The sequence below is a fragment of the Xenopus tropicalis genome, chromosome 3 (genome assembly GCF_000004195.4).
Source record: "Xenopus tropicalis strain Nigerian chromosome 3, UCB_Xtro_10.0, whole genome shotgun sequence".
Lineage (NCBI taxonomy): Eukaryota > Metazoa > Chordata > Amphibia > Anura > Pipidae > Xenopus > Xenopus tropicalis.
Window position 1 is genome coordinate 92,076,539 of NC_030679.2, and position 24,993 is coordinate 92,101,531.

At 39.6% G+C, this 24,993-nt stretch overlaps 1 protein-coding gene and 1 long non-coding RNA gene across 5 annotated transcripts; one reads left to right on the forward strand and one right to left on the reverse strand.

The window, feature by feature from the left end:
* Positions 1-431: 431 nt before the first annotated feature.
* pkm (pyruvate kinase M1/2) lies at positions 432-20,295 on the reverse strand. 4 transcript variants are annotated; one of them, NM_001016470.3, is made up of 11 exons: positions 20,179-20,295; positions 13,231-13,378; positions 12,771-12,862; positions 11,130-11,261; positions 10,863-11,049; positions 9,058-9,328; positions 7,503-7,653; positions 7,249-7,401; positions 3,893-4,059; positions 1,368-1,549; positions 432-971 (listed from the first exon to the last, which is right to left on the reverse strand). In NM_001016470.3, exons 2-11 carry the CDS (start codon positions 13,370-13,372, stop codon positions 865-867), a joined length of 1,584 nt encoding a protein of 527 aa, NP_001016470.1. In that variant the 5' UTR covers positions 13,373-13,378; positions 20,179-20,295; the 3' UTR covers positions 432-864. The 4 variants fall into 4 exon arrangements, with proteins under 4 accessions (NP_001016470.1, NP_001072532.1, XP_012822050.1 ...); NM_001079064.2 differs by lacking the exon at positions 3,893-4,059 and adding an exon at positions 4,308-4,474; XM_012966596.3 differs by lacking the exons at positions 3,893-4,059; positions 20,179-20,295 and adding exons at positions 4,308-4,474; positions 16,686-16,790.
* A 202-nt stretch (positions 20,296-20,497) lies between these two features.
* Positions 20,498-24,993, forward strand: LOC116409759. Its single transcript, XR_004222021.1, has 2 exons — positions 20,498-20,648; positions 24,105-24,993. It is a non-coding gene; the product is annotated as an uncharacterized LOC116409759 (long non-coding RNA).

Sequence of the window (24,993 nt, forward strand, 5' to 3'; positions counted from 1 at the left end):
TTAAAAAAAAAAAAAAAAAAGGTTGGCAAGTGCCTTTATACAAAAACTCCAAGATAAAAACAGCCTATTCTCCTGGCCTGAAATATTAACAGGTCCCTTGTCCTGTGTTAGCAAGGGTGGCAAAACTATGCTTGAATGGATGGTTGTTCATGGATGGGTGGTTCTCAGCTGATGTCCAGCTCTGACCAGGGGTGTAATTAAGGCAGTCTACAGGCAGTGGGGATCATTTATAAACACTTGGGCAGTAACCCATAGCAACCAATCAGTGATTAGTTTTTTTTCAGCCAGCTGCAAGTTGAACAATGAAAACAAACATCTGACTGGCTGAGCTTTACAGGCATTTGCCTTTTTTTCCAGCCTAACGTACTTTATAAATGTCTAAGAAATATTATTTCATTCCTTCTGGAAAATAAAAAAAAAACACACACAAAGAGGCTGCATAAGCATTGATTTATTAACACTAAACTCAGTGCATCTCAGACAGGATGAAGACAACACAAAGCCTTCCCCTAACCACAAGCAAAACAAACTACGCAGCTGCTCGGACCAGAGATAAGGAGCAAACTTACTGCACATCCAAGGCAATTTCTTGCACAAGTGAAGGGCTGAGAAAGGAGTGTAATTACAGATATTGCTACACATCTTTCCATGTATATGTGGGCAGCACTTGCAATAACCGACTAACACAGGGAGTGTAATAAGCAATGGAACAATGGAATTCCGTGCTGCGCACAAACACTAATGTCTCTCTCAATGCCACAAATAAAGGGTATATAATCTGGCCTTCAGAGTTTATATCTGCAAGGTGATGAGTGCAGAAAAAAGGGGACAACAGATTTGGAGTTTTGTTAGCAGGTTCTCAGATTAAGGCACTGGAACCACACGCATGGTGTTGGTGAAACCAGAGCCTGGCCGCCAGCCAGTGAGTACGATCACAACATCCCCACTCTTGAAAAAGCCACGGGCTTTGCCTAGCAGGGAAGATAATAACATGGTATCAGTTATGTTGTCTTAAATACAAAGAATATGCAGAACTTACAAGCACCCAAAGCTTTGCTCATCACTACAAACATTTTTAAATTATAAAACAATTCAAGCACAATAAATTAAGAAACATTTGCCAAAAAAAAAAAGTAAAAATAAAAAAAATAAAAATATGCCTGTTTAACTTTTTTCCCCTGTAAATCATGCGCTACAAATTGGTGTCAGCCCCAGAGAATGTCCGTTGAAAATCAAATATGGTGGCCACAAAATCGTCTGTAATTGCTATGAGTTCAAAGGAGCAAAACTGAGCTGGCAAAGTTATGAGATTTGGGCAAATAAGGACTATAAGGTAGCGAAAATACTAAAGTGTTGCCTTGTCTTACCAATGTCCATTGCAAAGTTGACCCTCATATCAACATCCTCAGCCCATGCCTCATGCACTGCTTCTCTATAGAGGACAGGAAAAATGCCACGGTAGAGATGTGCCTGACGTGCTGTCTGCCCATTACGAGTCACAGCAATGATGGGTGCGCGTGGGCGGTACCGAGATACTAAATGTGCAGACCTATAAGGAGACATAACATAAAACAATAAGAAATAATATGAACATGAGTAAATGATTTCAGATAGTCTAGATGCACATAGTAAGCGTAAGAGGAAGAGGTTCATTGGCTATTCTACACACTGAAAACTGTTCAAAGTGAATCCGCTTACCCTCAGCTATTAATACCAGCAACGGTAAGGTCACAGAGTGAGATTCACAAGAGAAAGGTCACTTGAAATGGGAGAAGCACATTTTATGCTGCCAAAGCTTGCCCTGCTAATCTTCCACTACAGCCAAGAGCCTCGCCCCACTGCTTTCAGTAGAGGCAATCTGTTAAGGTAACCTTACTTCGTTAACCTTAACTTTGAATGCGATTTCAACATGAAGTAATATTTAGAGTCAAAGTTACAGTTTGCCTTTTTGAAAATGGAGCTTATTCATCAATAAATGCAGCCTTCAAAAATAATTAAAAACATGTATAACACATGTGATTAAAAGACCCATTTTTGGAGACATGCTCAAATATATGCCTACATGTTAGCCAGTTAGTACCATAAATGTGGCCATACTAGTACCAATTTGTTCCCTCCACTGACATTCAGGGCTGAATCTTCAGATACGGAGACAGAACCAGACAATTCAGCCCTTAACGCAGATTTTGCTTGGGCGCCTTCAACAGGGCCCAATCAAAATCTTTTGTCCCATCCAATGGACAAGATGACAGATATCCGAAGCTTTTGCAATATTGGTCATCTCGCCGATGCGCCATACATGTACAGAATATCGGTGCGTGTATGGCCAGTTTAAGTAGTTTTCTTTAATCGAAATTATTTTGATGATTGAATTCAATTTAAAGCAAACCCAGTTTATGATAATATTCTCTTATGCGGTTACTGAAAACAATGGCCCTAAGACTTAGTTATTGTTGCAGCTAGTTCAAATTGAGGTCCAATATTTGGTCAGGACCTTCCTCGATTCATAACAAGGCGACATATATATCTCCTAATTTTTCGACTGTACCATGAAGTCAGAAAATAAATGTTCACTCTTAAGTCGTACCATAACTGACCTTCTGTGAGTCAGTAGGAGAGTGAAAATGAATTAAACTAAATCTTGCACTAAGGGACATATCAGCAGTTAGATTTGAACGGTCACCTACAAGTTAGAAAACAAAAGCTAAGATGTTATGAACAACATTGGGGGCAGGCAAAACAATTTGGGAACCACTACTATGGATGTACCACTGAACATATAGGCATGTAGAGACTAGGCTAATAAACACTATTTTAGGATTGCTTGCAAAGAAAATGCTAGTAGCTGATAGCAGTAGAAGGACCCTCGCTCTATGGATGAAGGCACACAGAGCTACTAGAAGCAGCTACTTTTTTGTGGCTAATAAAATAGACAATGCTGATCATTTACTGATAATTGTTTGTGTGTTTTAGCAGAGGTAATTCTCAGTATTGTCTGGCAGGGTATTTTCTGGCGTTTGGTTGCAGTTAAAAGTAGCCGTTACTAAGTACCTCCGTGTGTCTTCGCCCTACAGGGTTAAGCACAGTTTACTTAAAAGGAAGCTAAACCCTAAAAATGCCATATATTATATACTGAACTTACTGCACCATCCCAAAAGGTTCACCATCTCTATAGCAGCAATGTTCCAGGCCTTTACAGTTATCGCAAGAGCTCCTTATCTAGGATTTTGTTAGCAGTGTCAGTCACATGCTCAGTGCGCTCTGGGCAGCTGTTGGGAAGCTAAGCTTAGGGGTCGTCGCAAATCGTCAAGCAGAATATAAGGTTTACAAATTGTCAAGCAGAATATGACATTTGCCTGTAATATAAGCAGATGCTACAAGGCCGATTATGAAAGTCTGATGCACTGCTTTTAAGGCTGCCAAGTAGTAATTTCCTGTATTACTACTCAACCTTATATCATGACATTTATATTTTATATAAATGGTATATTGTGAGTCAGTACCTAAGCTCAGTAACTGACAGCAGCACAGAGCATGTGCAGTGAATCGCAGAAAATAAGATGGGGAGCTACTGGGGGCAACTTTAGAGGCACAGATCTTGTCTGCTAAAGGGCTGTGATTGCCATGGGCTGGTACAGAACTCTAAAGCAAAATGTGCAACTTTTTTTTTTTCAAAGCAACACCCCAACCAATTTAATAATCATCTTTAAGAGGAACATACCCTTTGTTTATTAAACACATTGCTTTGTCTGTATAGGGCTTGTAAAGGTACAAATAGAACTAAGTATAATATACAGACATGGGGCTTTAAAAAAAAAAAAAAAATTACTTTGGTACCTTACCCAGTTTGGATCCATTATTCATATAGCAGTGATCTACTCCTTTTGCCTACCTGCCAGATTTAGTAAGCACGATGATGGCTCCACTGGAGCATTTGAATGATGACTCTACTGCTCCAACAGCAGTCGCTTCTGTGGGATCACGGGTCAGTGGGGACACACGTCTCAGTTCCTCAAACAACTGCCGGTGGAAAATGGCTGCTTCTGCCTCTCGTGCAATCTACCATTGGTTGGGTGGGAAGTACCACAAATGCCCATTTTTGGGAAAGGGGCATAAGCGAATGAAAGTGGAGGAGGAAGAGGATGGGATGGGAGACATTCATGAGTCAGGCTTCTGTTTCCTTTCCACATTACCTGCCTAACCTGAAATTACTTGACCAACACTCATACTTTTGACCTGCACCAGCTTGTAAGGGAGGAAGCACAAGAAGCCGCGATTATAAGCATGGGGGCGTTTCGCAGCCCTACCTGCCAGACTCTGTCATCACTATGAGCGCACTTGCTAAGCATTTAAAAGATGCCTCCACTGCGCCTAGAGCCATTGCTTCCGCTGGGTCCTTTGAGCTAGCAGTGGCACGGAAAAGTTCCTCGAAGAGCTGACGATGAAATGCAGCAGCCTCGGCCTCCAGAGCAATCTGTGGGCCGGAGGGGAGGACAACCAGGAAAACAGCATAGGAAAAGAAAGGGGACACAAACCAAAGACAGAAAATACAGGAGAGTGATTCTCTACACCAATTATGAAGAGTAACTGGTTAGTGGGCAAAGGTAGATTGCTTAGGAAGATTTCCACAGCATACAAAAAAAGAAAAGCAAGGAAAAACAAAAAAGGCACACATCCTTAGTCACCATGCTTATATGGCCAAAACAGGTTTTCCACCCAGGTAAGGCAAAAAAAAAACAAACCTACACCATCTGTTAGGAGCTTAGTTACATATGCCAAAAATTATGCACAGAACATTAACTACATTGGGTCAATGCCTACGGTTTACACCAGCAACTGAAGAAAAAATTGAAGCAGGTAATGGTTAATGGTACATTTGAATTCTGACCCAAATATAAAGCTGTCAATGAAAATGTGCCGTCCCTTGCATTTCCCATAACAAAAAATGGCAATAAAAGGTATAGGATTTATTATCCAGAATGCTTGGGACTTCAGATAAGGGTTTTTGTAACTTCTAATAAAAAAAAAAAAAGTTTTTGGATTTTTCTTCTTGCCAACAGTATGGATTTATGCCAACTTGGGACCAAGTACAAAGTAGTGTTTTATTACTACAGAGTAAAGGGAAATCATTTTAATATAACTAATTATTTGCTTAAAATGGGAGATATCAATTTACTGGGAAAGAGATCCAATACTTGAGCCACATTTTACTTTGTAGTGCAAGTTGAAGAAAAAGCCATGTAGCCTGGTGACTAGGAATCCAACACAGCAAAATCAGTCAGCTTGAATAAACTTCCACCCCCTGCACAACACCACACACACACTTTTCCTTAAGGGAAGAAGGGGGGGGGGGTACTGTAATTTGGTAGAGGGGAAAAGGGACTTGTTGTGAACCCAAAATGTAAATGGGAAAATACAAAATGCCCCTCCCACCTGAGAGTGCAGCTGTATGGCCAAACTCTTTGTTAAAACTCTACTATAAATGTAATTACAGAATTGTTGCGTCTCATGCACATCCATTTAAGGGGATGCAGCAAAGAAACCAATTGCTTGTTTCATGGAAGCAACTAAAACAAAGTTGCTTATTCAGTCCCAATGAACTGCTGTTTGTGCTTCACATTGAAGCAAAGCAGTCTATTTTGTAACTCATGTGCTTGCCCTCTCTTCCCAGGACCACAAGTGATAGTCACTGTCCCCTTACTTGTTTGCCTGGGGTACAGAAATTAAAGCTTCCTAAAACAAATTAAAAGGTAGCAAAAGGTTTAGGCAGCATGAATTAAAAGGTATTTATGGTCCAAATTCATGCAACAGCCCCTAGCCTCATGTAAATGTTGTAATAAATGGGAAGTGAAATGTGTTTAATTCTCCTTTATTGGATTTGGAGCCCTTTGCCTTTCCCTTTGTAGACAAGTAAATTCTGTCTTAATTCAGTTTAATTTTTCTTGGTTCAGATTTGTGGGACTGAAAATGGCTAATGCTAGCATTATATCAGATGTAAAAATACAGTTTTCCATGTAACTATATTTCGATATGATTTTGCCATTGTTTACAAAAATAACTTTCTTGGGTCATTTGCGATGCATAACAAAGCAAGTGATAATATTGGAGAAAAACGGACAGTAAAAAAAATGATGTAACTCAACTGAACGCAATTGGTTTCCAAGTTCCTAACTCAGTAAGCACAATAAATAATACAGTTGTGTCTCCAGGACAGGGACTACACATATGTTAGTGTGGAACACATACTCCTGCTGAAATACTACTTGAGCCCAAATTTAAAAAGTAGAATTTATGTGCAGGCATATTCTTCTCTGTGGAAGTTATACCAGAAATTTGGCCCTAAAGTTAACATACATCATTTTACTCTCCAATAAGAAACACACTCAGGCAGCATAGCAGAAGGGAAATAGAAGGAAGGGAAAGATAGCTGAAAGTGCAAGGCTGTGCAATTTCTCTGCAAGCGCATGTACTAAGCATCTGCAAAAAGACTTTGCATACCCTGAGCCATGTTTTCCAAACTTTTCATCTGGCAGCTTACAGCCTGGAATTTGAGGGGCTTGAATGATACTTGCTTATGGTATATTTAATAGTTCAGAGATTAAAATTTATATGTGGAAACATAGTAGGAAAATAGCAGGCGTGTGCTGTTTGGAGGTCTGCTGCTCAAGGAATGCAACTAGTGTCAGGACCTTAAGTTTTCAGCACAAAATGCTTTAATAGAAGATAAAAGATGGCCCTAGTCGAACAAAGCATACCTCAACTAATACTGATCACCAGAATCTGGCCCCTATCAATTATGCTGGTGTTTTAAAGCTGGTAGTGAAGGCTACTGGCCAATGGTCAAGCACAGGGAGACAAAAGGAAGGGAAGACATAAGTGCTGCAAAACATTTGCCATTAGCCATTGTGGGGGCACTTAAAATTCGCAGAGAACTTCTAATTGCGCAAAGCTCACAGCAAGCAACTAAGGGCAGCTCATGCCAAAAATCAACCACAACCAACCCAAATAACAACAACACACAACTAAACTGTATGCAACTACACAATATTTAGATATATTAGTGTGTATTTATCTGTATATAGACACATTTGTTGTCAATATGTGTAATAACTTCAACATTACATGTTTTGTAGTGTCTCTAAAAAAAAAAAATACAGGTGTTACAGAATCTAATATGAGCCTGCCCAAATACAACTGCTGAGTGAGCGAGTGAGTGTAAAGAACTGGGTGGCCTGGCAAGATACTCACAGCATGCTGCATGCGGACAGCCTCCAGTGGGTAGTCTCCCTTTGCAGTCTCCCCTGACAACATTATACAGTCAGCCCCATCCAGTACAGCATTGGCCACATCGCTACCTTCAGCGCGTGTTGGACGAGGCTTTTTAATCATGCTTTCCAGCATCTGTGGGTTGAGATAAGCATTGTATAGCATTATATTTATTAAATGACAAAATGAAAAACACAACTACCATGAAAGCATGGCATAAAATGAATCATTGCTACCTGAGTGGCACAGATCACAGGTTTGCCAGCACGATTGCATCGTCCAATCATCATCTTCTGGGCCAGGAAGACTTTTTCAGCAGGGATCTCAATACCAAGGTCACCACGTGCCACCATTATACCATCACTTGCTTCTAGAATCTCATCAAACCTATAGGGTAGACAGGGAGACTTCTCTACTACGTTTTTTGGTCAGATTTAAAAATGCATACACAAAACACTAAATCCTTCCAAGTCTGCCCCATTGGAGCTGTAAAATTTAACAATTTTTGGCTGCTACCTGTTTGAAACTGTGCTGTATAGAGTATGATATTCCTACAATTTACAATATTAGAACTTTACAGAAACTGCATATATGCTAGACCAACAGGCCAGTTTACTTGCTAACCAACCACCTCATTGCTATTTAAAAAAAAAACCCACTAAAATAAAATGTTGGAACATTCATTTTACTTGTTTTGCAAATGCAAAATAGAACCTATCTATATAAAAATGACCATTATGCACACTGGGAGACATACTAGTAGAAGGTACTCTGACACCAAGAGACCAATTCAAACACTCACAAACCCAAGCAATTCTCCCATGGTACTCATACTTCCAATTACGACATGCCCTCCAGGCACAATTTGGGGAAACGGTATTACTTCTCACCACCTCCAACATAGAACTAACCCTCCGAAGCCCCTCAACCAAAAAAAACTAATTACAACGCTATATGCACTCCTCCTGTCGAGAGTTAAGTCTCCATTTAGTACAGTCTACATAATGTGGCACAGAGACTTCACAGAGATAGATAAAGACGACTGGGATGAGGCCACTGACAAGGGCTAAGACTACCTTGTCTCAACCAGAGACAGACTGATACAATTTAAGATCATACGCAGACTCCACCTAACCCCCCCTGAGACTGTATCGTATGAACAGGCGTGAGTCATCCCAGTGCCCGAAATGCAATCCCCGGAGGCAAACTATATACACCTCCTTTGGCAATGCCAAACCATCCAATCCTACTGGGCACAAGTAATGGGTTACATCCAAGATAAAACTTCCCTCCCAAACAACCCAATACCCAAGGTCTGCCTATTGGGAGTGGTCGACGACCTCACCCCAACAATCCGCACGAGAAATCTTTTTTTACAATTTACTGTTCTATGCTAGAAAATGTATACTACTACACTGGATGGCTCAAGCACCCCCCTCCCCTAAATCTTACTAGAACAGTACTTCCCCTGCTCCAACTCACGTATATTAACAGGGGGTGACCCCAGAAGTACGAAAAAATCTGGAGGAGCTGGATAGATGCCACTGACTAAACCACTCCCCCCCACAATGCCCCCGAAGGCTCCCCATCGTAAGGACCATCACCCCAGACCAGACTGAATGTAAATGTTATTATATGTGCTATTGTATACACAAAACTCAGGACAACATGATGTAAAACAGCATGATGTTTATAAATGTTAAAATGTATGTATTGTCTTTATGATAAAAATGCAAAATAAAAACCTATGAAAAAAAAAAATGGCCATTATATTTATTTATTTAAACATACCTGCGCACGCCCTCATGGTTTTCAATTTTGCTGATAATCTTGATGTTTTTGCCTTTCTCTCCAAGAACTTTCCTCACTGCATGTACATCTGCTGCCTTTCGGATAAAAGAAGCAAAAACCATGTCAACATTTTGCTCCACACCAAACTGCAGATCTTGGATATCTTTTGTAGATACGGCAGGCAAATCCACAGCTGCCCCAGGGAGGTTCACTCCCTTCTTGCTTCCTAACATGCCCCCGTTCTCAACCTCAGTCAAGCAGAAGTCTGCACCTGAAGTAAAAACAGAAGACAGTCAGGGTATATGCAAATACAAAATATATATAAGGCCCCAATATGTATGTTAAATTAATTTAAGACAAAATGTAAAGTTTAAGAGAAGTGCAGTCCTACTAAAGTGTGTTATTAAGTACGAAACTCCTTGTAATATATAAAAAAAAAAAGCAGGCCTTAAATTCACTTAAGTGAATGCTGCCCTATCACTAATAGTGCATTGTTGTACCTATCTTGAAAAACCAGGATGTTTTAATAGCTATTCCAAAACATTAGTGCAAATGTTTGTATTTGCATATTACAATATATATATATATATATATATATATATATATATATATATATATATATATATATATATATATATATATATATATATATATATATATAGTCCTGATGGTGTCTGCACTCCAAGGCTTTTAGTATTCTGTGGGGTGCACAGCCAAAATCTGAGTATTTAGCATGAAATAATCCATGGCCGGCACACCCTTAAAATTCAAAAAAAATTTTATTGAAAACTCATTGTTTTTAAACAATGAGTTTTCAATAAAATTTTTTTTTAATTTTAAGGGTGTGCCGGCCATGGATTATTTCATGAGATATAGATATATATATAGATAGATATATATCTATATCTAGATATATATATATCTATATCTATATATCTATATCTATATATCTATATATCTATATCAAAATAAAACAGCCAGCACCAAGGGTCTTTGTGTTTCAAAAAATCTTTTGTGTATTATAATTGCATGTACAACCGACGTTTCGGTCCCTTTTGGGACCTTTTTATATATATATATGTATAGATAGTACCCTGCATTGGTAAAAACTGTATATGCTTCAGAAGCACTAGTTCAGTTTATATAAATAAGCTGCTGTGTAGCCATGGGAACAGCCATTCAATCTAAATGGAGCAAAAAAAAACAACAAAAAATGCATAGGTTACATAGCCACTGACAGATAATCTGTGTAGAATAATTGTTCTTACACAGGAAATAAAATGGGTCAAATGTCATTCACATCTCTAGAGCATAATAACATTAAAACCTCCCCTATATAAAATAGGAGATTTATTGCTGATAAGTGGTTGAGTTGCAGTTTCTGAATTTATGTAACTGTCATTTTCTTTTATAACTGATCACTTCCCACTGAAGTGAATGGCAAACACTGTGGCTTTAAAGGGGTAATTCAACTTTGTAATTAACTTTAAATTAGAAAACAGTGTAGCCTCACAGAGCAATAGTTTTTTTTGGCTGCAAGAATAAGTATTCCACTCCTCCCCCAAACAACCACAATCGGTGGTCAGTCACAATCCCCATAAAAGGAGATTAAAGGGTGCATGTCCTAACAGTTCATGGTGTATGATGACATTAGCAGGGCTATGGTCAGTTGGAAATAAAGAGTCATAAATGGAAACTGTTGTAACAGGAATAACACAAACTCACAACCCATAAAGAAAAATACTATAAATAGCTAGGCTTTATTTTACTAAATCTTTAGTGGTGTATCTGCATAAAACACTAACCAGTCTCTTTAACAAGCAAGGAAATAAGTCCATCATCCACATAGATCTTGCTGCCAGGTTTCACCACTTTTGTAAGGTTTTTGTAATCCACCCACAGTATATTCTCATCACACTTTTCCTGGAAGGCATCATCAAGAGTGATACGCAAGGTTGCTCCCTTTTTGAGCTCCACTTCTGCTGTACCACTCTGCAAAGAGAAATCAGGGAAAGGTTATTTTACAGAAAATACTTGGGAATGTCAGTCTTAAACGTCTGTTGGATACTTACTCCTTTGATGAGACCAGTGCGGATTTCTGGTCCCTTTGTGTCCAAGGCCACTGCCACAGGCCGGTAGTGAATGGGATTGGAAGAAAAGCTCTCGGTGGCTTCACGTACATTTTTAATTGTGCCAGCATGGTACTGAAAGAAAACAGAATAATAAGTAAAATGATATAATGATCATAACTTATTGGTAAACTGAAATATTTTAATATACATGTATGGGACCCATTTTAAAACGATTTCCTTTTTTTCTGTAATAAAACAGTACCTTGTACTTGATCCTAACAGATATAATTAACCATTTTTGGGAGCAAAACAATCCTACTGGGTATAATTATTGTTTAAAAACTAAACTACAACTACCATGCAAGCATGGTAAAAAAATGAATCTATGCTACCTTAGTGGAACAGATCAGATCAAAGGTTTGCAAACACCAAAGCTCCAAATTACAGAAAGCTCCAAATCTTGTAGATTGCAAGCTCTTTTGGGCAGGGCCCTCTTCACCTCTTGTATCAGTTATTGGTTGCTTTATATGTTACTCTGTATGTTCAATTTATGAAACCCATTGTACAGCGCTGCGGAATATGTTGGCACTTTATAAATAAGTGTTAATAATAATTACAGGGAGGTCATCTGCCATAGACTCTATTTTAATCAAATTATTAACATTTTTTAAAAATGATTCCCATTTTTTCTGTAATTATAAAACAGTACCTTGTACTTGATCCTAAGGTATAATTAACCCTCATTGGGGGCAAAACAATACAATTGGGTTTATTTATTGCTTACATTTTTTTTTTTTTTTTAGAAGGTATGAAGTTACAAATTACAGAAAGACCCTTATCTGAAAAAGCCCAGGTACAATTTTGGATAATGGATCTTATACCTTTATTTGTTTTAAGACACCACTAATACTAAAGCTACTAAGACGCACCAGTAATACTCAAGCTACCTTCCTGTACAGCAGGGGTCCATAACCTTTCTTACTAGTGAGCCACAGTCAAATGTAAAAAGACAACACAAGCATCATAAAAGTTAATGGAGGTGCCAAATAAGGGCTAAGATTGGCTATTAGGTAGCCTTTATGCACACTATCAGCTTATAGGAGGCTTTATTTGGTAGAAAAACTTGTATTTATTCAACCAAAACTTGCCACCAAGTCAGGAATTTAAAAATAACTACCTGGTTTGGGCACTGAGAGCAACATGTTGCTCAGCAGCCACTGGTTTGGGATCACTGCTATATAGGTTATATAAATATATCTTGGCTTAACAGGAAAGCATAATGTTGAATACATTTTAAATAAGCCTGTAGGTTACCCAATACTTTGATTGTAAGCTCTACAGTGAAACACATGGCACATGTAAGTGTATATATTTATTTTTTGTTTCTCTTGTTTGGATTTTTAAAATGTATAGTGCTGCATATACAAATTTATTCAGAGTATATAATTTACCAACATATTTTTATAGTTTGTGTTAGATCAACTTTAAGAATACTTTTCATTCCCTTTAATTCTTTTAAACTTGAGTATGACAAATGGTCTCTCCCTTAGTAATAGCTATGTGTAGCATAGTAAGTTGGGTACTCATGTCCATATGTAAATGTTTTTATATATATATGGGGAGTGTCTTAATTGTGCTCACCTCATGTGTTCCATGGGAAAAGTTCAGACGAGCAATATTCATTCCAGATTTTATCATCTCCTTTAGTATTTCCACAGAACGGGAGGCTGGGCCTAGAAAGGGAGAGGAGATTTATGACTGTGCAGTACATACAATAAATGTTGCCGAAAAATTTCTATACAATTAATGGTCACAAAACAGCATGGGCAAATCACTCTAAAATACATTGGCTTAAACTTCAAAATCTTTATTTTGTATATTAGATTTACAAATTATATTTCAGCCCTCAGATTATGCAAATGTCACTTTGTAAAAATGTTGACTTTTATCTGGAAAAATTGTGTGTTTAGTCACGCATATCAAAATGTAAAAAGACATACTGCTTTCAGTACTGTCAATTAAAACATCTTTCATGATGACATATTTCACAGCTCAATAGCCTGGTATTCAGAATATATCACCATGCTTCGTATACACGTACCAATAGTGCAGATAATGCCAGTGTTACGTGCCACAATTGGCTCAGAGTCTATGTCCAGACGGCACATGTGCTCCAAGAAGGTGTCTGCCATGGCAGCATGCAGCTGCTGGGTCTGAATGAAAGCACTACCTGCCTCAGACATGTTGACCTATAAAAGAGAAATAAAAATGATTAAAAAAAGTTTGTATTCATGAACAAAAAACTACTAAATGAAATTTTCTAATTCTCTAAATACTTTTTTTTTTTTTTTTAGAAAAATTCATTAGCACAACACTGAATGACACACAGCAAAGAAATCAGCAGAAAATATATAAACACAGGATCTATTATTATGCACCAAAAATTATAAAAATGATTTCCTTTAATACTAACAGAACCTTGTACCTGATGGTAACTATTTCAAATCTATGTTGGTAGAAAAAGAATCATTTGTTTTAGTTTTTTTTTTGTAGACTTATACCATATTATACCAAATATTGATCATTTATATACTATGATTTCGTCTTTTTTTTTTTGTATAAAAAGTGGATTTAAACCAAAATCACAAGCTTTAAAAAAAAAAAAAAAAAAAAAAAGCTTAGTTTGTCCTGAAACAAACAATATACAGTTTCCCTAGGTAACCAAACTATTGCTCCCAGAGAATACCCCTAAACTGAAAAAGCAAAACATATTCAACCATTGCTTGCCAGTTGGTAGCTGCATTTGAGGAACATTGCTGGCAGTGAAAGTTAGAACAAGCACACTCACACAGGAAGTTATTACTTTTGCCTGAAGACATTTAGAAGCTCCCTTTATAGGGAGCTACTAGTAGCAGCTACTTTTTCACAGCTATTTAACACCAGAAAATACCCATAAACAATACTAAGAACTGCCTCTGCTAAAACACATAGAGACAATTATCAGTAAACGATCAGCACTGTCTATTTTAGTAGCCACGACAAGTAACTGCTACTTAGTAGCTCTGTGTGTCTTCGCACTTAAACTCCTGGCAATAAAGACTAATTAAACGGGTTTGTGATGTGGAGGAGGTAAACAGCAGTCAAAGAGGTAATGTAGTGTAGTGGGCATGCATTAAAATTATGGAGGGGCTACACAGTCAGAGGGGATGGTAAAGTGGAAGTGTTATGACGTGGCAGAGGCACTGGCCAACGTGGTGATGTGGCAGAGTAGTGGGAAGTATCCAACCTTACCACTCTAAGTCTAAAAGGCAACTCAACTTGCAGAAAAACTCTAGTAACAGTGTTAGGTTGAATTTGATGAATTTATTTATTTATATATATTTTTTTAAACCTACCTCTTTGTCTAAATGAAACCTGCAACGGTTAGTTGACCAACTAGATGTAACTAAACTAATCTAAGTACAGGTATGGGATCCCTTATCCGGAAACCAGTTATCCACAAAGTTCCGAATTACAGAAAGGCCATCTCTCAGACTCCATTATAAGCAAATAATTCAATTTTTTTTTTTAATTATTTCCTTTTTCTCTGTAATAATAAAACAGTACCTTGTACTAGATGCCAACTAAGATATAATTAATCCTTATTGGAGGCAAAACAATCCTATTGGGTTTATTCAATATTTAAATGATTTTTAGCAGATTTAAGTTATGGAGATCTAAATTACAGAAAGATCGCTTATTCGGAAAACGCTAGGTCCCATACCCATATCTTCAGTTCAAATGACCTCTATCAGATAGTATTTATCATGATCTGAATGAAGGTAAATCTCGATATATGTGGTAAAGGGATTATTAGGAAGTCAGAACAGAAGAACAAAGGTGGCAGATTTACCAGACGATAGCTGACAAGATGAAGTGAGATGGGCTGGGCAAAGAGGAAGGGAAGAACAGTGGGTTAAGGAAAACTGGAAATAAGAGCTGCTACACCAAGCTCTAAACTAGTAGTACTTGTGCTGATCAAATTCACACCAGGGACTGTCACCACCCATATTTCTATTGTGCTTCCCAGCAGCAAACGTATGTCCCCTAACAGCTTTACCACCTGAGAGATAAGAGTAGGCCACAGCACCTAATGTCACAGGAGGGAGGGTGCTTTGTGGGTGCTGTTCGACTGGTGTTGGCTGTTTAACTGTTTCAGAGCAGTCCCAGTGTGCCAGAGTACGAATCTAGTGTAGATACTTTAACTGGCTCATTTGAGTGAGGTCTGTGAGCATACCAATATATTTTTCCTTTCCACTTTGCCAAAGAGTAAAGGGAATTAGAACATATAAGTAGGGAATCTGATACTGTAACTGCCAGACCGTACCCAAAGACATAGATGAGAGGCCCAGTCTGAAGGCCAGTTGGGATGAGATTAAGGTAAAATGTCTATTTTCTGTTCTGATACTCCTTAAATCCTATCTTTAAGGTTGGAGTGAGATTTGTGGTGTAAAACAGCAGTGTAGCAGTATTTCATATATCTAATCTGGTTTTGAGAAACTTTCTCCCTGTAGAATACATCTCTGTAGCTAAGCTTTATTGTAACACACAGGATTCTTTAACTCATCATTAACTGTATCAGAAAGTGTGGAGAGTTTTGCATAACGGTTCATCTTCCGGTAAAACACTAGGTACCACTGCAGGCTACACTAAACGCTTATATGTTTTCAGAATTTTTTTTGTTAATTAAATTTAAAAAACACACATGGAACACTGTATGCGTGAATTTCAATGGAAATTCAGTTTTGTTTTATTTTATTTTTATGCGCTTCCACTGAAATTCACACATACACTTTTTGAGGCTCATCTAAAGGGGAGCTGACACTAAGAGGAAGCAGCACGTGATTACGGTCTTCACTACATTGAATATTCAATATAAAACACGGACTTTCACCAAGAAGCGCTGGGTTTTTGAGTGTGTTTTCTCACTCTTAAATAACACTTACACATGGAACACTAGCTTGAAGATCAATACTAATTTAATATTCCATAAATCTTCTATAAAAGAGAGGAAATAATTTAAACACTTTTCCACAGTATTCAAACATTTCAGCTACATTGTATATTAAAGAGATACTGACACCAGAAATAAACCTTGTTTTACAATTATCATTACACTGTCCGTGCAGGCGCTTTATCATCTTGCCATAAAAGTATTTGCCTGATGCCTTACCATAACCTATCTGATCACCCTTGTTCCTCTATGAGGGGGCTGCCATATTTGTTCCACAGTAGTTCATTAGCATTAGAAGCTGTAACTGACAGGCTGAGAAGGGACAGTCATGCTAGCAAAACAGTCAGGTTTAGGAACTTTAAGTAACAATTACTTACAAAAGCAGCCACATCAGTGGAAAATTAGCAACATGCAAGTAGGTTTTTAGTGTCAGTATCACTTTAAGGCATAAATAATGTCTACCATATACATCAGCTTACAGTGAATGCAACTGTATTCGCAAAGGTATTTCCAGAAGACATGAAAACCCACACACAGATGACAAAGATATACGTAGAAAGTACCTGACAAGGCTGCTTTTCCAGCTTGCTTTCCTGAGTGAGACTGTGCTCACCGGCTTGGACCACTGCCCTTATGAGCAACTCATGTGCAGCACAATCCAGCCCCCCTTTACACGGAACATGCCACCAATCAGGCTCCTCCCTTAGACTAAGCCCCAGACCATACGTGCTGCTGAACATGTCAGCCTGAAAGCGCTACAAAAGTCTAGCCCTATTTATTTTGCATGAAGAGGTTAGCATCACTCCCAAACTCCCAATATAATAACTAATTATTAAAACAGTCATTGTTTCACAGACGCAGTGCAGATTTCACTGGTTTGTAGTATTATTAACAGAAGGAGCCAGAATATGTATGATTTCAAGCGATATCACTTTTAATGAAATGTGAAGCTAAAAGGGTGAAAGGGTTAAATATAAAAACACACACAAAAAGCCTTAAATCTCAAAAACGCAGTGAAATCCACTTTGACACAAACAATTTTTTATTCTTATACGGCACGTCTTAAAAAAAAAAAAAAAAAAAAAAAAAGGAAAATGCAGGAAAATACTTGTAAATCTAAAGCACTCATTAAATATGATCTCTGCAAAGCATGTACGAACAAGATAAACTTTTAAAGAAAATCACTAGAGCCCAACACACAGCTTTAGCTCAGAATATTCAGAAGATATGCCTGTGCATTGTGGCACCCAGCCACAGAGGGAGCACAATGCACATGTGTGAATGGGGTAGAACAATGGAATTAGCTTTATTCCACAATTAGATATTTGTGCCATAACTTCAGGGATACACAAGCTGATGTTTAACAAGCTGATTCTGCCTTTGCGTAGAGCTAGCATACAAGCAGAAATGCATATTGTAAATAGTAAAATAGTTACGATTTGCTAATTATAATATACCTTGTAATGAATGGGTAAGATTGGTTGAAATGATTGAAAAAAAATAAAAGGGAAACCAAATTGTGGGCAAATTATTTTATCCTGCCTGCTAGAATTACTCCTGACTATATTTAACATCTTTCAGGTAAAGTACATATATCTATGGCTGCTAGAACTTGCCAGATGAATATTAAATGCATCAGTGCTACTTTATAAACTATTCTGTGAAGCAACATTTTCTAAAGCTGCACCTCAATTGCCATCTGAGCAATTGGAAACTCCTGTCTGCCACATTCAAATCTGTCCATCCCACACCATGACTAACTAAGCAAAGTTTCCTCCCTCCTCTAAAACAACTTAAGTTTTGTAACGGGATATTACTCAGCTATTCCGTTGCATTGCACAGCATGGCAAGCCTAAGAGGATATGACATGTATCTGCATTACATTTTATTGGGGGGGGAATGTGTAGCAGGGAAACGGCTGTAAAACTTGCCATCCCATTGAGCATTATAACAAACCTTTGAAAAAATATTTTATTTTAGGGGGGAAGATAATGTAAAAGGATTACTATTATAAAGCAAATACATACATTTATGACTATTCAGTAGCGTGTATGGGAGGTATCTGCCTTGAAACTAGTAGTCAGCACTCACCAATGCAAATAAAAGGGTGTGCGTCACACAATAGCCACTTACTATCGGCCTTAGTCCAGCTATAGAAATAGACAGCACCAGCCGCTGTAATCTTCTTAAAAATCTTGTACTGTGAGCATGGGCTGTGAGGTTAAGACAAATTATGGGGGGGGGGGGGGGGGTCTGGCCAAAGCCCTTTGATACAGGGTGTCCCACTTTTGTTAGTGGTAAAGGGCAATAAACCAGGCAGTTGTTGACCTATATAATGAGCATTACTAGAATAGCTCAGCTGCTGACCCAAAGCTCCAACTTAAGACACCCTTAAAAAAAAAAAAAACACTGTAAATCTTTTTTTGAACCACTCTTAATATAGAAACATCTAAATCTATCCAACCCCCAGATCTCGCCAACTCCTTGCGACCTGGGATGCAGCAAATGGTAAGGCCTAAATTAGCTCCTTCATAGCAGAAGGGTCATTCATGCAACACTATGCCACATAGGAAAGGCACTGACATTTGAAACAGCCTGACATTGACAAGAGCGACTGATGCCAAAAGGTGAGAAGTCACACAGTATACTTAAACAAAGGTTGAAGGTTAACAGTTGCTTCAAAAGTCCATATTAATGAAGTGCAAAAGAGAGATCAAAAGTGTTGTACTGGTGGGATAAGCAATAACATTTTGCTTTGTGTCTGGAGTGTTATAACTGTCAGAGGGGGAAAAAACCATTCTAGAGGATGCATTCCCCTACAGCTAATATTAAATCATATAATTATGGGTAGTGCCACACTGCATTTTTACCTCTGCGCCAATTCCCTATCTGAAAAAGCATAGCTTCACATTCTTGTGCCAAAAAACTGTCCCGTGTGCACACAGACAGGGGGAAGCAATGGATGTCACTGGGCAGGATCAAAGCGGTTAGGCGGGGAAAAAGGGTGAATTGTTCCTTTTTTTGTTGCATTAGGAAAGAGTAATTCTAATCAACTTTAAAATGTTTATTTAACAAACATTTTTTAATGATTTAGACTTATTTGTAAATGCTGTGGCTAGCAAAAGTAGTATTTGCCTGTCCCTTTCCATCCACTGTTCTGCTGACTCTTGCAACAATGCTGAAAAAGCAAAAGCAAACTGATAAACATTTAAAAAAGGAAGGATTTGGATGCTGCAATGTAGAAAAAGGACCAAAGGGTGCCAATTTTTGCTACCTTTATCAGATTGTTATTTAAAGCAATTTGAAAACGATATACCGGTATATAGCTCATTAATAATTTGCTAAATTAATCTCAGATATTAAAACAGGTGCTCTGGCAAAAAATGAAAAAGCATCTTAAGCAATGTTAGTTGTATCTTTGCACTATATTTACAATGAGCGCCTTTCAGTATTGTTTCCATGCAGGTAGATAGATACTGCTTATTAGCCAGTCAGGATGATGCCAGATGCTGCAAGCTAAGTGTTTGCAATGTAATAGTGAACATTTGACCAAGGTCAAAGAGGACAGACGTGTCAGCCCCACCCTATTGTCACAGTATCTAATTCAATTCACTATAGCAACGAGTGATGGAGCAGCTGATGAGATAGCTGACATTTTAGTTTTAGGCCGTGCAATCTGCGGCCTCACCTACAGCATCGTTACTGGGATGTGGGAGATACGACTGTACGGCAGCTAGGCAGCCTTGCTTTGCGCAGAGCCCTGATTTAGAAACACTGGATCGCTGGGTAACGCGCACAAACGTCACTAAACGAATGCGATATACATATATCAGACATCTCGTATAACGTTGATTTAACAATGCTATAAACACGGGGCACTCGGGTTACAGAATTGCATATACTTAGGCATTCATTAATAGCAGCTGATAATTAAATAACATGATAATTAAAAATACAAGGATTTATGTAGCTCAATGGAAGTAGCTTTCTTCAGCATAAGAATCAAGCAGCAGTCCTGTCATAAGCTCATCGTTACACAACCCAATATGGATTTACCTGTGTGCAATCTACGTAAAGCAGCAAACAGTTCCGCTAACCGCACTGCTCTCCAACCGTCTGACAGATGCCGGCAAACTGTACTGAACAAGGTGATCCCCCGCAGTTACAACCCTCCCAACACCTGCCGCACAGATCCCTACGCAGCTGCTACTTCTGCCCTTTTAGTGCTCTAGATACCATAACTTCTCGTTATTATATTCTCTTAACACACTCATAAACAATGCGAACTACAGAAGGTCAGAATTCAACATATTTAGGACCCCCGAACGGATTATTTTTTTACATTTTACCGCGGAGGCATACAATGATTGAGACTAAGAAGTATGACGCATTTTTTTAATAACCAATCGGAGAGCAGAATAGGGATCAGTCGCCGAGAGCGTGTTCAACCGCAAAGCACGCATGCGTATATGTAAGCCGCAATATCCAGCGAGCTGTGATCATCTGACAATTCCAGGAGACTGCCGGTAGAGTACGAAATTGCACATTTTGCTAGGGGTCAGATTGTGTTAGGAGGCCATCTTAAATTCGTTTTAAAGGACCAGTAAGATTACCAAACATATTTGATGTGCTGTTAAATACAGTTATGTACTTAATAGTCTGTTTATGTTAAACTGTCTTTTTTTATATACATCTTTAAGATATTTTCAGACGAGATTATACCCCTGATCATTACAGGTCATAAAAGTAAGTCACATGACCATGTCACGGGTGAAATATTTAATATAAATCCTTTGCATTAAATATATATTTTAGTTCTGGATAAAATTGAATATGTAAATCAGCAGTTTTCAACCTGTGGGTTGAGACCCCTTTGGGGGTTGACAGACCCTTTCACAGAGGTTGCCTAAGACCATTGGAAAACATATATTGCTGATGGTTTTAGGAATAATTTTATAGTTGGGGGTCACCACAACATGAGGAACTGTATTAAAGGGTCTCGGCATTAGGAAGGTTGAGAACCACTGGTTTAAACCCTACAACTTCCCAGTTTATGCTGTTACTGGGCAAAGACCCATGTACCAGTTTATAGTTTTGCAGATGTGCCTTATTGGTTTACAGGTTGACTCCACCCTTTGCACTCCCAATATAGTGTTTAGCAAAGGGGTGGGTCTTTCTCTTTGGATGCCTCTGGTGTCTCAGGTGGAAGGTCCACTGATCCTGGGATCAACAGGGCCCCAGTAAAGCCATTTACCCTAGAGCAGTGCTGTCCAACTTCTGTGGTACCAAGGGATGGAATTTTTCTGGCCTACGTGGTGGAGGGCCGATAATGGAAGACAGCTTTGACCACTCCCCATTTTTTAAATCACATCCACTTTAAACTACACCCATGTTATCACAAGAGCTTGTAAGACCATACCCACATTAATGGTGATAGCACAGCAAAAACCAAAATGGTTGTTGTAGGGATATCACCCTTCATCCACATGTGAAAGAATTTTATTGAGAGTCATATTAAAACACACCCATAAATCCATATGCTGGCTCCTGCTCCCCTGTGGATAGCACAGCAACCCCCAGCATATAATTACACCCCTTAGGGACCATATAATTACTATTTCCATTGCTAACAATCTTCCAGGACCAACCCCTGCCAGGTTCACCTCCCACAGGTAGCATAGGGTATGGCTCACCCAGGCAGCATAGGGCAGGCAGAGTATGGCTCACCCAGGCAGCATAGGGCAGGCAGAGTATGGCACATACAGGCATCATAGGGCAGGCAGAGTATGGCACATACAGGCATCATAGGGCAGGCAGAGTACGGCACACACAGGCAGGGTAGGGCAGGCAGAGTATGGCACACACAAGCAGGGTAGGGCAGGCAGAGTATGGTGCACGCAGGCAGCATAGGGCAGGCAGAGTATGGCACACACAGGCAGGGTAGGGCAGGGAGAGTATGGCACACACAGGCAGGGTAGGGCAGGCAGAGTATGGCACACACAGGCAGGGTAGAGTAGGCAGTGTATGGCACACACAGGCAGCATAGGGCAGGGAGAGTATGGCACACACAGGCAGGGTAGAGTAGGCAGTGTATGGCACACACAGGCAGCATAGGGCAGGCAGAGTATGGCACACACAGGCAGGGTAGGGCAGGCAGAGTATGGCACACAGGCAGGGTAGAGTAGGCAGTGTATGGCACACACAGGCAGCATAGGGCAGGGAGAGTATGGCACACACAGGCAGGGTAGGGCAGGAAGAGTATGGCACACACAGGCAGGTTAGAGTAGGCAGTGTATGGCACCCACAGGCAGCATAGGGCAGGCAGAGTATGGAACACACAGGCAGCATAGGGCAGGGAGAGTAAGGCACACAAAGGCAGCAAACGACAGGCAGAGTATGGCACACACAGGCAGCATAGGGCAGGGAGAGTATGGAACATGCAGGCAGAGTATGGCACACACAGGCAGGGGAGGGCAGGAAGAATATGGCACACACAGGCAGTATAGGGCAGGGAGAGTATGGCACACACAGGCAGGGTAGGGCAGGCAGAGTATGGCACACACAGGCAGGGTAGAGTAGGCAGTGTATGGCACACACAGGCAGCACAGGGCAGGGAGAGTATGGCACACACAGGCAGGGTAGGGCAGGAAGAGTATGGCACACACAGGCAGGTTAGAGTAGGCAGTGTATGGCACCCACAGGCAGCATAGGGCAGGCAGAGTATGGAACACACAGGCAGCATAGGGCAGGGAGAGTAAGGCACACAAAGGCAGCAAAGGACAGGCAGAGTATGGCACACACAGGCAGCATAGGGCAGGGAGAGTATGGAACATGCAGGCAGAGTATGGCACACACAGGCAGGGAAGGGCAGGAAGAATATAGCACACACAGGCAGTATAGGGCAGGGAGAGTATGACACACACAGGCAGGGTAGGGCAGGCAGAGTATGGCACACACAGACAGCATACAGTGACACATTGCTGGCACTGCACAGAGGTGTGAACAGGTTAGCAATGTGGGTATTTACAGTCTGAGCCTTAGGTGTGAACAATGCAGGGATTAAAAATTGATTACATGTTTAAACAATACAGGGGGGTTTACAGGGCCAGTTAATCTCAGTACTGATACCATTTAAATCTTACACAAAGGTAATCTATCAAAGCAGCCAGACAGGTGGGGGGCCACACAGAGGGGGGGTCGCGGGCCGCCAGTTGGACAGCCCTGCTCTAGAGTACCCATCTATACTCTAGAGAAGTCAGGGAGCAGGTACCCCATGAATGAGGACCAGTTAGACACTCCGTAGAGCCTGAGGACTGAGGTATCTATCCAGACTGCCCTCCATAGTGGTGTAGTGCTGACCAGGTGCCTTTACCCTGCGCAGTCTCGAAAAGAGGTGGGATAAACCAGTGAGAATCCTCTCTTGTTGTCCCTAGAGTGTACTACTGTTATTTTCTGCATTTCATGGGTATGATCTAACCCTGTGAACTAATTGTCTGGGACAATAAACCAGGTTATCATTTGTTCATCAGCAAGAACCTTCTGGTGTCCATTATTTGCTATTTTACTCTGCACCTACCAGTTGTAGTTGCACTACAACTGAATCCTATGTTCCCCACGCTCTAAACCTATTCTAGCTGGCACTGCCTGTTTTTACAGCCAAATAGGAGTTACGTGTACATACCAATGAAGTTCTCAAATACCAACTGAGTAATAAGATTGAGTTATATCTTAAGATGATACCTGGGCACTAAACAGAGAAAGTCTCTCTCCTTCACAAATCTATCGGTAGGGCCCCCTCATCTTGGGCTATTATGAAGTACAAAGTACAATATAGGATCACTCAGTGTTAAGAGGTTTGACCTTAAATATCTCCCACTTCAACAATATGTAATCATTTAAAAGTATGCATGGAGCAACAGTTACTGTACTAATAAAAACTATAAAAAATAAAGTTAAAAAAAAAATATATTTTTTTTTTTCAGGTGCCAGTGGATAATCGTATATTAAAACAGTACAGTTTTGAGTACTGGATTCCATAACTCTGGCTTCAGTGAGGCGCAAACTAAGGGCATGGTCAGAAGCATATCTACACTTCTCTCAGCCCTGCGCTTTTCTACCTGCCTGAGAGAAGCGGATCCACTTCAGTACGCCGCTCTGTGTGTGTATGTGCACTAGAAGCAATGGCAACGGCCCAAGTGTGCGCAGATTGGCGGTGGCCTGGAAAACGTTTGCTTTTGTGTTTGTTGTACTCCCACACTTCTTTCTGTTATAGCAAAAACTTGCATTGCATTTATTCCTGTCATATGTTCATGAGTAAAAGCTTTGCAAAATGGTGGCTCAGGACAAAAGTCGGAAAAATGCAAATATTTATAAAAATGTATATTCCAATGCCAGAGAATGTCAGAGCTGTCAACCAGCATTAAATAATGTCTCAAAAAGACCTGGAGTAGATCATTATTTCCCTCATAACAAGGGTTGGCAACTCTAGAATGTGTCAATTACAGTCAAAGTACACAGTTCTGTTTTCATCCCCTTCACCCTGCTTCTAGTCCTGTCCACTGATTGCCCTTGCTGATTCCCCATGAACCCAACACCTACAAATCCAGTTCAACTTATGCTGATATCACTAAAAGTACTTGTTTACCTAAACCTAATATGGCTACCACTGACATATCATGAGAAATAGCAGGCCATACCAGATGGTAGGAATTGCAAAGACACCAACCCTGAAAGAGGATACATTAACCTCTTTATATTATATTTAATTTAGCTCTTGGTTAGAGGCATAGTAGTGTTTAATACAATAGTTGACATTGTTTTCTGGTAAGAGTAAAACTTATTTCAGTGAATAAAATATTATATTAAACTCTA